The sequence below is a fragment of the Nesoenas mayeri genome, assembly GCF_963082525.1.
Source record: "Nesoenas mayeri genome assembly, chromosome: 2".
Taxonomy (NCBI): Eukaryota; Metazoa; Chordata; class Aves; order Columbiformes; family Columbidae; genus Nesoenas; species Nesoenas mayeri.
In genome coordinates, this window is record NC_137543.1 from 120534058 (window position 1) to 120549788 (window position 15731).

General features: G+C 38.0%; 1 protein-coding gene across 1 annotated transcript in view; it reads left to right on the top strand.

Moving 5' to 3' along the window:
• OSBPL10 (oxysterol binding protein like 10) overlaps positions 1-15731 on the top strand; it is a gene marked incomplete at both ends in the record, with an annotated part of 118601 nt that overhangs the window by 68417 nt on the left and 34453 nt on the right. Inside the window, 2 exons of the mRNA XM_080339904.1 lie at positions 1655-1865; positions 11766-11920. Of these exons, the coding sequence (XP_080196030.1) occupies positions 1655-1865; positions 11766-11920 (366 nt within the window). The remainder of the gene's footprint in view (positions 1-1654; positions 1866-11765; positions 11921-15731) is intronic.

Below are 15731 nucleotides of genomic sequence, written 5' to 3' on the forward strand. Positions count from 1 at the left end.
GTGGAAGCAAATATTTGGAAATGTAAGCCGTTTCTAACAAAAAGAAAAAAAAATAAGGAAGGTAGGAAAAGCGATCACTTAGAAATGAGAATAGGACATTTCTGTCGCTGTGAAGCATGAGAATGTCAGGTTTTTAACTTTGTGCTCTTATTGGGGATGGAAAAAGGAGGGAAGCAGTTTTCTGTGTGGTTATATTGTGCACTCTTCAGAGAGAAGATGGTGTTTTTTCTTCTAGACATTCCTTCAATTTGCCTCCAGAAGCTCTTTTCCCAAGGGAGGAGTATTTGTGTGGTGCTCTAGTTTTGGTTTCAGCTTTGAAGGAACCCTCAGTTTACACGGTGTGTGCCTTCTCAAAGCGGGGCACTGCCTGGGGTTCTAGCAGCTCCCTAAAGCTTCCTATCGTGGGCGTCTGTGTCATCTTCTGACCGATGTTGGTTTCTGTCAAAGGAATTAAAAATTGACTGTGGTTTCTGCTGAAGCTTTGGCCTCTGTTGTAAATGTTGACTATTAAAATGTCATTATTGTAACTTTCAGCAAGGCATTTATCTAGATTTCCTTATGAACCTTGCAATAATAGCTTTTTACTTAATTGTACCTTTGATTCAGTTTCCTTTTTTGCTTTTCAAATTTGGTCAATGTCGATTTACAATAGCGTAAGGAGGCTGCAGGAAGCACACCATACTTTGAAAATATAATTAAGATAATTAAAAAGTAATAAAGTTCATAATAATACATTTTTACAGTGTAATAGGTTGGACAAATGGAGCTTGAATATTTGTTGCTTATGAAGTCTTCAGATTTTGTTTTTTAAAGCTTTGGATACCTCAAGTATGAACCTATATGTTTTTACATTAAGTTTTTTGCAAGGTAAGTGTAAGAAAAAAGGCTCGTCATGTGCATGTATAATTTCCTACAGACTGTAAAAATGGAGAGAGAGGTTGTAAACATCTTTCTTTTGGCTTTAGGAAGGATTTTGGAAACTTGCCAATTTGTTTAAAGAACAGCCTGCGCAAATAATGTTGTTTTTATCTGCTGTACAAGCATGCGTTTCATCTTCATCTGGATGGTCCAAAACTAGGAACAGATTAACTTGCTCCCTGACAGCTGGTATTCATATCTGATAGTAAATAAACACTCTAAGTTGCATCCTATGCTAATGGCTGTAACTTACAATTTACCTTATTTTGTGAAAATAATTCATTGCTGGTGCTTGAGAAATGAAAAATGTCTGTTCTTGAACTGTGTTTAGATGTTTTATGTAGAAAAGAAGAAGGAGGGACAGTGTAGGTTCCGTGGGTGTCTCAGATCACATACAAAGGAAAGAAAATCTAAGCTTTAATTCATAATGGAGAAGGAAGTTGAGTTTTCATACTTTTCCTTACAAAGAGTTTCAGAAATTATGAGTCACACCATTAAACCTACTATGAAGCTACTATTTTAAGAGACGATTTTATCTAACATAGTCTTGACATTTTTACAGGCCTTTGGTAGTCTCAAGCCCTTCGTTTTTGTAGGTAAGTATATGGTATATTTGGATCAGAACATTAACATCCATTTGTGCTAGTTATTCACATTAGTCACTATCAACCCATAAGAATTTAACAACTACATAGTGGTATCTACTGTGACAGCAGATGTTCTTGGACCTTTACAGATAATGAGCCAAGTTGAGGGACAACAGAAGAATCTTGTACAAGCCATTGAAGCTCTCCCAGGTTCTGGACCCCTTTCTGCCTTGGATCAGGACTTGCTGCTTTTAAAAGCTACCTCTGCTGCCACCTTGAGCTGCCTTGGAGAATGCCTGACTCTCTTACAGCAGAGCATGCATCAAGTGGGCCAGCATCACAACAGGACAGTGCCATCAGGTGAGCGCAGGCTCTCTTGGGTGTTATTTTATGTGCCTCGGGGGTTTTGATTATGATACCGAAGCAGGCAAATTAACCATTCCTCACAGAGGCAAGTTGGGGTGAGCAGCTTGTAAGCTTCTGTAGCCTCAAGTGTCATAACTTTTTCTTTGCCTAAAAAAAAATAGGCAAAATCTGTTGATGTCAGAGGATTCCTGAGTGTTCTCAGGGAAAACAGGTTCTGAAGACAGCAAGACAAAAAAAGGGAAGGCGTGGAGAACAGACAGATAAGCCTATGTTCTTGATGACAGTGCAGAACATGTTTGATTGGATTGTGTATGTGTGTGGTGTTCTTTTTTTTTTTTTTTGAGATTGAAATCACAATACAGATTCGCTTGATAACAGTACATGTAATATTATGTAATGTTATAGTGAAAATTATATTTCTAGTTTTCTACATGGAAGGATGTAGAAGAAGATTTATTCCAGTCTGTGATTTTCTTTAAATGTGGAAAGACTTCTACATGCTACAATTAAAACAAAACAAAACAAAACTGTGTCTAATTTTTATGAGCCTAAGATGTCAAATAGTGTGATCCTGCATTGAAGTCTGCAGGCATGAGCCTCTCAGTCCCCACATAGCTCAATTTTTTCAGTTCACCTAGTACATGTCTCTGTCCATAATGTTAGAAGTTGGACCTTCAGCTTTCTGAAATATTGGTCAGTGTTTTTCCATACACAAACTGTACTACCAAGTCTAAGAGCAGGAGCAGGACTTGATATAAGAGGAGAAGCAACAACAGAACTCTGGTTATGGAGGTGGCTTTTTATGTTTTCTTCAGGTGCTTCGACAACAACCCCCTCAACTTTTCCTTACAGTAGGTTTACTATAGGGCAGGACGTGCCCTCAGGGCTGGTGAGACATCTGGGTAGGGAGCCTTCTGAAGAATTCCCTTTGTGGGGAGATTAGAAATTAGAGAGGATCAGCTGAGAAGTAGGTAAATGATGTGAAAAGGGTTCCTGGAAAAAACTGTGTCAAAACTCTGACACCTGTACTAGGGTATTTCATGACTTTGCCACATCCAAATTCTAATATATTTAATAAAGGAACAGAAATGAACAAAAAATCTTTCTTATTTTCTGCATTCTGGTTTCCTTGTTGAAAATGAAAAATGCCCCACCCTTGCACATATTGATATAGTAAGGATAAAGTGCGTTTAATTGAATTTTTGATATAATTTAATTTCAAAAGAGAATGGTTTGGTACAAAGATGAAAAGCATCCTTCAAAGAAAAGTGACTTTTTAGTTTCAAAGTCTCTGAAGGTTGTTTTTCATGTCCGTTTGATCTAAGTGAACTACCAGAGATAGAGGACATGAGTTTGTATATGTCCTTATATCTGTTTCCGAATAATCTTCCATTAAACCAGTGTCTGTATTTTGACACTGATTTTTGAGGGTCTGTGAACAAGAACAGAGAAAAGCAAGCATAACATTAGTAATTGCTGAAAGTGAATTCCATATTTTCTGGAAAAAATGGACAGCCATGACTATAAAGTACATAATTAAATTTAATAAGTGTTTCTGTTTGTTCCTTCTAAGACTTTAAACTTGTACTGGAATCCTTTCAGGAATCAAAATTCTGTAGCGGTGGTTCACACCAGCATCTTCATTATAATTGTTAGAACTTGAATGCAAACAGTTAATTCTTCAGTGTGTACGTGTGCTTTTTCTTTGGTATGTAATTTAAAGAAATTAAAAAAAAAACAAAGAAGGAAAAGAAAAAATAGAGGATGTAAAAGCTGATGAAATATTTGGTCTTTTCTCCTTGACTAAAAGAGTCTGTGAAACGATTTTTTCCCCCTTTTTTTCCCCAGGACTTGTTATGAAACACAGTTGCCTGAAAGAACCTGGCCTTGAAAGTCTTTGATTGCTGATTTTCCTGTGCACTTAATCTTGTCCAGGCGTACTTTGGTAGACTTTACTTAATGCTCTACCGACTCAGCAGAAATGTTATCCTCTAATAAACTCTCATTCTGAGAGATGATATGTTTCATTCTTATCCTGTGTCTTCCAGGTGAATTTTTAAAATTTTATACCTGGAAGATGCAACAAAAGATGACCTAACCTGTCACCTGTTGTTACTGTCAGGTGGAAATGACTCTTGTTACTTTAAAAGCCGTATATTCCTCTGATAGAAAGTCGCAAACCTTTCCCATGAGATGTGGTGGCCCTGTATAATTTATTGCCAGATGTTTGCATGCCAGTGCTGTCTTGTTACCTGCTGCAGTGTGGGGCAGGATCCCTAGAATTTTGTAGAGAGAGACAAGATAGGAATTTGATAACTTGTTTTCTTGCTTCTAGCCTACAGTTCATGAGAGCATTCCGGTCCAGCACCACAGTCCTGGGAGTGTGAGAAATAATCAATGGCTTAGCTTTAGTGATCTGAACTTACCCTTGAGTTTACCTTCCTTCAGCATCAAAAGCTCTCACTATTATGCCATAAAGAGAGAGAACTGCCTGAAAAGTAGATACGTATCTACTTTCTCTGCTTTCTCTGTACATTTTGTGTGAATGTGTCCTTGAAGTCTTTATGGCTGATTATTTAAGGATTGCTGACTTGTCTGTGCAATGTAGGCCTTGCAATCTTACTGCTTTTAAAGCAAGTAGCTGAGATTTTCTGACCTAGTACTTATGGAATGCACTTGTGAAGATTATAGCTAAATAGCAGCTATTTTAAACAGACTTACAGACCTTTATATCTTTAAACAGAAAAAAAATTTCTCCTTTCTTTTGATGTAAATATTATTATGTTTTTTTTCCAGTAATGTGAGTGCAAAGAAAGCAGCTTGCCATTCAGTTTAGTGGAATCTTATCCAGAATTGTGTAGGTCTTGACTTCAGATATTTTATGGCATCCTTTGTCATGGAATAGTTTAAGGATGACATGATTTTTCCCCATCATTTTCATGTTTCTCACAAGTTGTCAGTCTTGCCTATAAGCAGACATGAAGATTAAACTGAAGCCTTCAATCTTGTCTTGAAGGATAGTCAATACATGTTTTATTTGCTTCAAGGGAGGGTTTTTGTGATTATCTTTTTGTTAGTGCTTAATTTTGGAAGTGCATCAACAAGAACATCAGTGAAACAAAATCCAGTCTGTGTTTCTACTTTTGAGTCAAAAGAATGTCAGATTCATTTCTAGCTGTCATTATTGAAGGTGTATGCATTGATCACTGGCTATATCTCTTCGTAATATTTTTCCTTCATTGAAAAATGTGCTGGAGACTATTACTAGCTGAAAGTGGTGGTTACGTATAGCGTGAGTCGTGGATGAGGAATTGCATCTATACAAGCTTCTTTGGATTTTGGAATTTTTTTCTTTTGTAGGAGACAGAAAATTGTCAAGGATTTTCTTATTGGCCAAGGATGCCACCACTTAGGTACATGTAAAGTATTTGCTAATCAGCATTATGTGCCCTGTGACAAGCTTGAGTTCATTTAGCATGCAGACGAGAAACAGGTGCCTTTTAAAATAAAAATGTGGAGAGGAAACTTTTGGCTTCACTTCAAACTTTAAAACTTTTAGTGTTATTTTTTGTGCCTTTGGCAGAAGTATCTCTGGTGTCTAGTATCTAAAGCCTGTTGACTGCTATGGTTGACATAATTCCCCCTCAAACTGCAAACAAGGCAAACTTGAATGTTTATTTTAAAGTAGCTTTACCAGCTTACACTGTGTTTTAAGTCTGTTTATTTAAATTTTAGTGTTTTGGCAGACAGAATCCTGTCTTGTAGTAGCAGCCTGCACAGATAAATCTGTTCTTTTAGCCTGTGTTCACCGTAGTCGTTTGTTTACTGAATAAAGCATCTCCCTGATAGGAATTCCCTTCTATATTTTTCTGTTTCTCACTTGCCCACTTTTCCAAAGAGTAAAATGGAATGTTTCTTTTGTTCTGAGTATTTTTTTTGAAAACAAAAACCAAGCACATTCTCACTGTGGATTTTCTGAAGTTCATTTGAATGTGCAGATGCTGCTTATTTTGGCTTCCATGGCAGTGAATGGGCTGAAGGTGTTTATGGAGTTGAGGGTAGACTTGAACTTTATTATAGCAGATTCTCCGTTGCCTCCTTTTTGGAGAAAATAAACGGACAGGAAAGATAAAACCTAGATGCTTTCAATTTGGTGACAAATGGCAGCCAGGGGTTCTCCTATGGCTGAGATGGCAGGAGGAAAGATGAGCAGAGTACTCCTCCTTCTTACTTAACCCCTTCTACTCCTTCCCTCCCCAAATGCTTAAGAGCTGGGAAAGGTGAGGAAACAAGACAGGGGAGAACATGTTCTTTGTAACTGATGTAATATATTAAATTCGTCATGGTCAGTCAGGTCTCCCTTAAATACATAATCACTAGACTTGTTTCTGTTGAGAATAACTGAAACAATTTGCAGCTCTATCTAAATGCTAATATGTTATTCCTTATATGTTGGTCTTTCTTTGGAAGATAATGTTATTTTCTAGTCCCCAGACAGCATTAGCATATACAACGTTGTCTTTCCAATCTGGAAAGCAGATATGCAGCTGCCTCTTGCTGTTGCTGGTTCAGCCCGCTGTGCGATTCAGTGGAGTGACAAAACTGTTGCATCCATCGCTGGCAGGGGAAGGAATCCAGATCTAATCTTGGTCTCTTCTCAAGGCCCACACTTGCATTATTGAGGGAATATTTGTTAAGAGGGTAGTTACAGTATGTTGCAAGAGTTTTATTAATAGATGTTAGCTTACAATTGTACCAAGAAAGAATGTATGCGGTTTATTTCAGTCTCTAAACCGAGACCAGAGGACTTAAAAATAGAAAGGTTTTTTGTTGTACAATTGAGGTGGGTGTTAAGCATATTTCATGCATCAATTATAATGCAAAAATGTAGTTTAAAGTTACATCAGGTATCTATAAAATCAGAATAAAACCAAGAACATTTTTCACATTGCTTAACTGAAAAATCTCCTGTAAACCTTCTCTTTGGGGAGAATTTCCCTCCCTCCTGCTGTGTGCACCTGTGAAAGAGAAACGTGTTTCTCCTTAGGGGATTTGTGTGGGTTACAAACGATTGCACAATCTAAAATAGATGGGAGGTTGCGAACTGTAGCTTTGCTATTGAGAAATACTTACGTAGAATCATAGAATGATTTAGGTTGGAAGAGACTCTCAAGATCATCAAGTCCAACCATTAACCCAACTCAGGCACTAAACCATGTCCCTAAGAACCACATCTACACATCTTGTAGGGATGGTGACTCCACCACTTCCCTGGGCAGCCTGCGCCTTAGTGGATTTGTCTGCTGCCTGTTCATCACAGCGGAAATGGATATTGAGGGGAAGCGGGAAAGAAGCTTATTTTTGGATATTTTCTATAAAAACTCTCATTTTGTGTGTGCATATGCACTGAACTTCAAAGGAATCAGGTCTGGGTTTTCGCTGCTGGAATCAGAGAACCAACACTGTGCAGGTAGAGATCTGGCTGGTTGTGTAGTTGGTGCATCCTTTCTACTTTTTGCATAGCTTACTACAGAAACAGATGTTTTGCTTTAATTAGAGTAGCGCTTTGCATAGTCTTAAAGCAAATAGCAAAATAGGTGTGTAGCTGTGAATGCTTTTATGTATTTTGTGACTGCCTTTCTGGAGAATTTCTTTAGAATGATGAAATATATCAAAATAAGAATTGAATTTGCCTTTTTGTTAGCTGTCTTTGGCTATGACTGAGAGCAAAGCAAAAATTTGGCGTAAAAACAGTAACAGTTATTTCCTCCTATTCTTATCCAACTCTGAAGGTAAACTAACTTTCTCAAAATATGTTTAGTTTTTATATTTTTTTTTTTGTTCTTAAAGTCTTGAACGGGAATGAATTAGTGATACTAAATTTTGTGTGCCATGAAGTGGAAAAGATGGCAACTCCATTAGAGTGGATCAAGTTATTTACAGATGGCCATTTAGTCTGTGGAGAGTAAATTCCAATAAAATAATTTGATATGAGACAGAGAACAACTACCTGGACTATTTTGTGGTAAAAGTAATTTCTATACTAGTGCAGATGAGGGTGTTTTGGATGTACAACTGATAATGTGAGTGAAGTAGATGGCATGTTGTTGTGTCCTCTGACTTTATATAGTGATTATATTCTGATTTTAATTGATTTTAAGATTATTTCTGATGAGTTCTCTCCTCAAACTTTGCTTTTGCCTGAAAAGTAGGCTGCTCTATTAGGTATATGGCAATTCCCTTGGGATGATATGAGAATGCTGACATCTCAGAATAAGATTTGTAGATTAAAGATCATCAGAGTTCCCTAATGGCACTTTGAAACTAGGTGTGGAAATTTTTCAGCTTGTTCAGAGAACTGACTTCTTATTTATTTAGGTTTCTGTGATTTATGGCTGTTATCTTTTACTGTGTGTGTCTCTTTTGCAAAATAGTCAAGTTCTAGGCAGACAGAATTTAATAAAACAATTTTTCTCATACACAGAGTTGTTGAGGAAACAGATGCGCTTTATCCTTTAGACCTTAATTTGTGCATCCTATTGGTGTTGGTGTTGGCAAGGTCATAACGTGTTGTTAAGATCTGTTTAAAAATTGATTAAGCTGACAGGATTTGTTGTTCTGTAGGGGTAGCATTGCCCTTGGGACAGATGGAAAAACATGCTCATGTAGTTTTAATAGTTTCTGTAAGAGAGTCATTAAAATGTTTGGAGAAAGATGAAGTAATTAGTCTTTTTACGGTGTGTTTGTATTGAACAGGAAAACGAATACAGTGTTTTAGAAAATGTGCAAGTGAAGGTTAAGTAAATGTACCCACTTAAAAATTTCCCCTGAAGCAAGGTTTTTATTGAAGTGGGAGCTTTTTCTTGTGCTTATTTACAGAAATTAGATTTTAAAAATATATATTAATTTTAAAAAAAGATTTTTTTCACAGTGAAGGCCAAATAGATTGTGTGCGCAGAGGGAAAATGGGTAGCCAAAGCAAATTACTGGATTACTTATTTTCAAAGATTGGCATAAAGAGAAGTCAGTTCATTTTTTTTCCATTTATTTTTTTAGTCTCTCTGTAATAGGAAAATAGCAGTAATAATCCAATATTCTGCTGTTTCACAGGGAGAAACAGAAAAATAGATTGAGGTTTGTTATTGCAAAGTAACGAAGAGCGAGAAGCATAGGCATGCTCCGTGAAGCTCTTTGTGGCTATTCAAAAATGAAACATTGATTTTAACTTCTTGTTTTTTTCCTCTTTGAAATCTGTACTAATGAACATCAAAAACACTAGACATTTAAAAACAATTTACACATTCCCTCCAAGGAACTAAGATTTCTGTTCAAAATTTTTGAATTTAGTTCCATTTTTCATGCCGACGGTAGGCTTCCTTCCTCCCATGCGGAGTGAGATTCTGTTTTGAATGTGCCAAAATGATCTTCAGGTTATCCTCCGAGTCAGAGCGTCTTTTGAGGGATCTGGGTTTATCCTTTGTTCCCAGCAGCGAGTTGCTCAAGACCTGAGGAGCCAGCAAAGAGATACTATCACTACAGTCACTGTGCTCTTCATTCCTTGCTGTATATACCAATACCAGGTGCTGATTTAACTCCATTGTTGGAATGGGGCAGATGTGAGCTGCCTGATGTGCAGAACCAATCCAAGAAAATGACCTTTTGTTTGATACTTGCATTTTCTCTCACATGGTTCACATAACGTGACTGGGACTTATCTACTGGCACAGTCCTCAAAGTCATTGGAATGCAAAAAGCTTTGCAGTATGTGGCCTGACAGCAAAGCCACAGAGATGTTCTTCCTTTGGCAATAAGAAATGTGAGTAGTTGTGTGAAATATATATATATTAAAAAAAAAAAAAAGTTGGCTTTTTTTCCCAGCTTTTTTATTCAGATCTTTGAAAATAATTTTATACTTAACTGTTTACTTATTCTTTTCTTCAGTAAAAGGTGGTGCCACAAAATCATGCCAACCAAATAGGCCTGAAGTTTTATCATGTCATCATAGCTTGGTGCCATTTTAGATGAGAGGAATGTTCTGTAATTATTTTATCCTTAGGATTTGGTAAGAGGTCAGCTATAGGATTCACAGCCCATTTTAAAAATATTGTTTTTATTAATATCACAGTATCACAGTATGTTTGGGATTGGAAGGGACCTCAAAAGATCATCTAGTCCAATCCCCCTGCTGGAGCAGGAACGCCTAGGTGAGGTCGCACAGGAACATGTCCAGGTGGGTTTTGAATGTCTCCAGAGAAGGAGACTCCACAGCCCCCCTGGGCAGCCTGTTCCAGTGCTCTGGCACCCTCACTGAGAAGAAGTTTTTTCTCAAATTTAAGTGGAACCTCTTGTGTTCCAGCTTGATCCCATTACCCCTTGTCCTATCATTGTTTGCCAACGAGAAGAGCCTGGCTCCATCCTCATGGCACTCACCCTCTATATATTTATAAACATTAATAAGGTCACCCCTCAGTTTCCTCTTCTCCAAACTAAAGAGCCCCAGCTCCCTCAGCCTTTCCTCATAAGGGAGATGCTCCACTCCCTTAATCATCTTTGTTGCCCTACACTGGATTCTCTCCAGCAGTTCCCTGTCCTTCTGGAACTGAGGGGCCCAGAACTGAACACAATATTCCAGATGGGGTCTCACCAGGGCGGATATGATAGTACACAGCATTATCTCACCAGATCAAACCATTTACTTTAATTAGGAGGCAACCTCTGGTAACCGCTGGTGATATTAAGATGAGAAATTGCATGTTCTTTAATGTACTTTGTGTTGATCTGGATGTCTTAAAAAGTTGTCAGTGATGAGAGAAGCAGATCCTCCCTGTGGCACTAATTGTATTTTCATATACAAATTATGGTAATGACTGAAGAGCTGCAATTTTCTTATCCATATCTCTGCATTTTATAGGAGCATGTAATTAATAGCTGCAATTTAAGCCCTGTGCTGAGGGCTACTGATTTTAATGTTGATACTATGTTTTAGAACAGTAAGGGAGAAACAACTATGCCATCATGTTAGCTGATCATTCGTTTTGTTTTGGAATCCTTAAATACTGTCCCATCCTGGAAATCAGGTGCCCCTAGAAATAAGGGTTGTATTGATGTCTAGTTCTGTTTGATTCATATTTAATGTGTGTCTTTCTAATGAGACTTCTTCTAAACTGTGGTCTTGGGACAAGTAAAGCATTTTAGCACTTCATCTAGAGAGAGCTTTTAATAGTACAGACAGAAATAAAATAGAGCTGCTAAGCTTAAAACTTGTACTTCAGGCAGAAGTGAAGGGTTGGGAGCCTGTTACTTAAACTAGTCTTTGGACTGGGGTCTGATGCAAAAGTGAGTTGAGACATTCAAAACCCACCTGGACATGTTCCTGTGCGACCTCATCTAGGCGTTCCTGCTCCAGCAGGGGGATTGGACTAGATGATCTTTTGAGGTCCCTTCCAATCCCAAACATTCTGTGATACTGTGATAAGTCACCCTTCTGGTATGGATCCATATGTATAAGAAGGGGCAAACATCTGGACAGCATCAAAAATGTTTACTGGGATAACTTCATAACTGTTAAAATACTGGGTAGACGATAATTGTTTCAAGGTGTGCCTTTCAATGATCTTTATTTATAATTGTTTGTATGATTGTATGATCTTTATGTATATTTCTATCTAGTGGTAGGAGTAATATTTTAAAAATGTTCCTTCATTGACTTTTTAAAAAAGATACTTATCACAGATAAGTTGGCATAGAAGATAGTAGAGCATTTTTGTTACTAAAGTAAAAGTGCATGGAAGCAGATAAAAGGTATAAGCTCTTTTGTATCAGTAGAATGATGGAGATGAATGGAAGAAATCTGTAATCTGTCTCTTGTAAGTTGACACCCATTTTCTGCTTCAGAAGGTATCCTGGGATGGGCTGGGCCCAAGTCGCACTCCACAGAGCAACTGAAAAATGGTGCCCTCAGCTCCTTATCATCTGCCAGTGCCAACATTACATGGGCAATAGTTCCATCTGCAGCCCAGGATGGACAGGCAGTACAACCAAATACAGAGGTAAGCATGCTGGGTCCCTGTAGGCCATTTCTGTTGTATCTGACACTTGACATTGGTTAGATGCAGACCATGTATGATGGTGGATGCTGAGTTTAATTACTTATTGTACTTTTTTCTTTATAGTACCTGATTTGTTTGAAATTAGTTGTGAAAATACTAAGTTTAATGCAGAAGCGCACTCTGAAAACTAGAAAAATACATTGACAATATTACTGTGCGCTTTTGCTTCTCTGAGGTGCTTAGGACAGAGGCGGCGGCCTGTGGCAGGCATACAGTCTCTTTTCTAGTTGTAAAAGCAATTAACAGACTGTCAGTACGCATTTCTGCCTTCTGGTAAGAGAAAAAAATGGTTGTTTTTGGTTTTGTTTTTGTTTTTTTTAATGCTGGTTTGAGACAGGAGACACTAGGACCACAACATTTGCTTGCTACCTGTTCTTCCATGTTGGTCTTTGCTTTTGGGTGTCTCTTGAGTATAGAACACTATTCTTTGAGTTGAAAAACTATATGGTTTTGTGAACCCTTTTCCTTTTAAGTGATTATGGGCAGAACTTGTCCACATCATCCTGCACCAGCCTGTTGATTTGTGCTTTTGTGGCATTTACTTGGCAAAGGGCATTTCTGAAGCATCGACTCTTTGAAGAGGCTCAGAGCTGCGTATCGGGCATCTCGTGCGCTGAAAGTCTCTCACCATGCCAGACTTGTCCAGCTTCTTCTGTCTGCTTCAGTTACCAGTGCTGCCCAGCAGGACAACACTTCACTCTGAGACCCCACAGACTCTGGGGCACCTGGAGCACCTGAGACCTGCAGAACTGGGAAAAGAGAGCTGAAGAAGTCTTTTTCTATGAGTGAATGCTCTTTGGCAATTGGAATGGCTTAAATTAAATTATATTGCCTTTAACAAAATGTGTAATGGCTTGGGACGTCAATAAACCTGCTTGTTTTTCCAATTCTTTCGTAGTATCTTGAATTGAATGTAATTCAAATAATCTAAGGCTAAACCATTTTTAAAAATTATTATTTTAATTTTTTTATTAGTATTGTGTTGCTTTGATCCTCTTCCAGATCTGTCCTTGGAAAGTAATTTCAAATTCTGCTACTCCTAGTGTCTATTAATCACAGTGTTTAAATCACCTGTAATTGCTTTTTATTAGGAAATTGTGCAATCTCTTTTTCAGATAAGCCAACTGCACTTCTTGTAGTGTGTTTTCAAGACAAGAGGCCATTTAAGAATGTTATTTTGAGAGTTACTACTCTGCTCACTAATACACTGCGATTTGTTTCATTGTTTTTTTTAATATGTTTTGATTCTTGACCAAATGGAATGTGGAAGCATGGTCTTTACAGCAAGAACACAGAGAGCGGCAGCTGGTTCAGCTCATCTCAGGGTATCATTTTGCCATTGAGTTGAGACATATATGACTTATTTAAAACTACCTTTTAAATTTTTTTTTTAAGTCCAATCCCCTCCCCTTTGCTTGCTGATCAGAGATACTGAGTTGTGTGTGTGGCTTGAGGTACTGCTTTGCTCATGGAACTCACAATTTATTGAGAAGGGGGTACCCTTGAAAAGGTGGATGTAAGCAAGGGAGCATCACACTGTTTGTAAGGGGAGGGGGGGGGGGAATAAATAAGATTTTTTCATTATAAAAAGCTCAGCCGAAGATGGTATTTTTGACAGAAACAGTAAGTGGAAGTTTGTGGACTGGTGGAGAAACAAGAAGCAGCTGGACTCATGTGTGTAGTTTTTGTTGTGGTAGTACAGTTTATTAAGCAGGAATCAGGGTTTGCCCGGAGAAAGTGGCCTGAATCGGGATTCATTCCTGGAAGCTCTTTCCAAACCTGCGTCTTCACTTCCACCAAGTTCTTGTATGCTTCATGTTGTCTGAGATTGATACTGTTGGCTCGCAATTTGAAGTGCTTTTTTAAGTGGAACCAATATATTTTTCCATTTTGATAACTTTGATCAAGCTATTGGTGCCATATTAGAAGGCTGAAGCAGGAAACCTTAATTATGGAAGAGATAAACAGTTGCATGTAACATAAGCTGGAGCTTTTGTGTTTTCATATTCATCCTCAGATCAAGCAGGTTGCCCTGTTACAGAGGTTGCACCTCTTGGCTGCTGCAGTCACATCCTTTTCTTGGTGAAGTTTTCCTAGAGTGCTGCGGGTTCTGCCCAGCTTTCCAAGCTGAGCGAAGCATTGACCAGGAAGCTGGAGCTGGTTCTTGTTGTGAGTAGAGAAAAGAGGGTGAGATAACAGACTCTGAAGAAGATAAAAATCCTTTGAGCAATGTAACTGTTATCCTGCTAAGGATGCTCTCTGAGCCAGTTAGTCACCCAGGAGATGATGTCTGTGTGCACTCCCCAACGTTATCGAAGGTGTTTGACTTAACACACTTTAACAATTCTGTGTGCAGGATTTAAGCATATTTTTAAATATATTCTGGCTTTTTGTGTGTCTAAGGCAGGATGCTAGGTTTGGCACTGAGTAGCTGGTTCATTTTCAAAGGTATAAAAGCACTGACTATGCTAATTAATTAGTATATGTAATTTTATATAAAAGCAACTGCAAATCATCACACTCCACTTGTTTTGTAGTCCAGATACATTGTTGTTAATAACTGTGGTGGCATCCAGAGAGAATGAGAAAATACATTTAGATGTCATTGACGAATTTTTGACATTGAAGACCCTGATTTCTTTGTTTATTTATCCATTGTCGTCTTCCAGATGTAGAAGAAAAGAGGAATCCACAAGTATCATTCAAATGAAGCTTATTTCTCGTAATGATTTTATTTAAAAAAAGCTCCAAACTAGGCACTGGATGATCCCCATTTCTGAAGAAGTTGGTAGTGTATTAGCGGGACTCAGCTTTCAAAATATACCTGCCGAAAGAAGTGAGCCTTCCTTTTGCAGAAAAGATGAGGAGAGAGTGCTGGTTCCTCTGTCAGTGCTATCAAAATTAATTCCAGTTTCTTCTTTGTCTGAGCCTAGATTTTTATTTTAAAAGAATCTGTACTTTTTATGATATAACCTCTATCTCTTAGAAGCTATACACCAAAGGAACGGGAGAAAGCTTTTCGGCTGATGCTCGTCAGAATATAGTAGATGTACCGACCAAACAAATTGTGAATTGACCTGTAATCTGAAATAGAAAAGGCCATTAAGTTACTACCCTCAAGGAACAACCGGCTCAGCTGCTTATATTATAGAATGTTATTTATAAGGAAAAGATAGCCGTAGGCATGTGGATCAGCAGTAATTTTAAAAAGAAAGCAGAGATGTTGGTAATGTTGCAGGGAGGGTGACTGCTGGGAAGCCTTTCCCATACAGCAGGGTGCCCGTGGCAGCAGGTTCCTGGCAGCACGGCCAAGGGGCTGGATGTGTTCAGCGATAGCTGTGTTAATTCTCAGCACGGTGTTTAGACATCATTTAACGTCATTAACAAACCAATGACTTGGTCTCTGCCATGATTTTCATATGTTTATGAAGAAGCATGGATATTTGTAATCCTCTTCTGGAATAACAAGGTTCATCTGATGCAATTTTCTTTGAATACTTACGCATTCTTGAGAGATACAGTAGGTTTTGAACTTGAGTTTTGATGCTGTAGATAACTAGAGTAAAACCTTTCTTTTTAGTCTGTCACACTGTCAGGGTTTCAGGAATGCAGAGTTTTTTCCCTGGTGAAATAATGTAGCAGCTAAAAATTCTTCTCTTTAGATAATGTGTTGGTGTTTAATTGCTTTTGTTTTTTAGGGTGTTCCTTGCTTCTAAGTGCGGGGATATAATTTGAGATATTGCCTAAACTA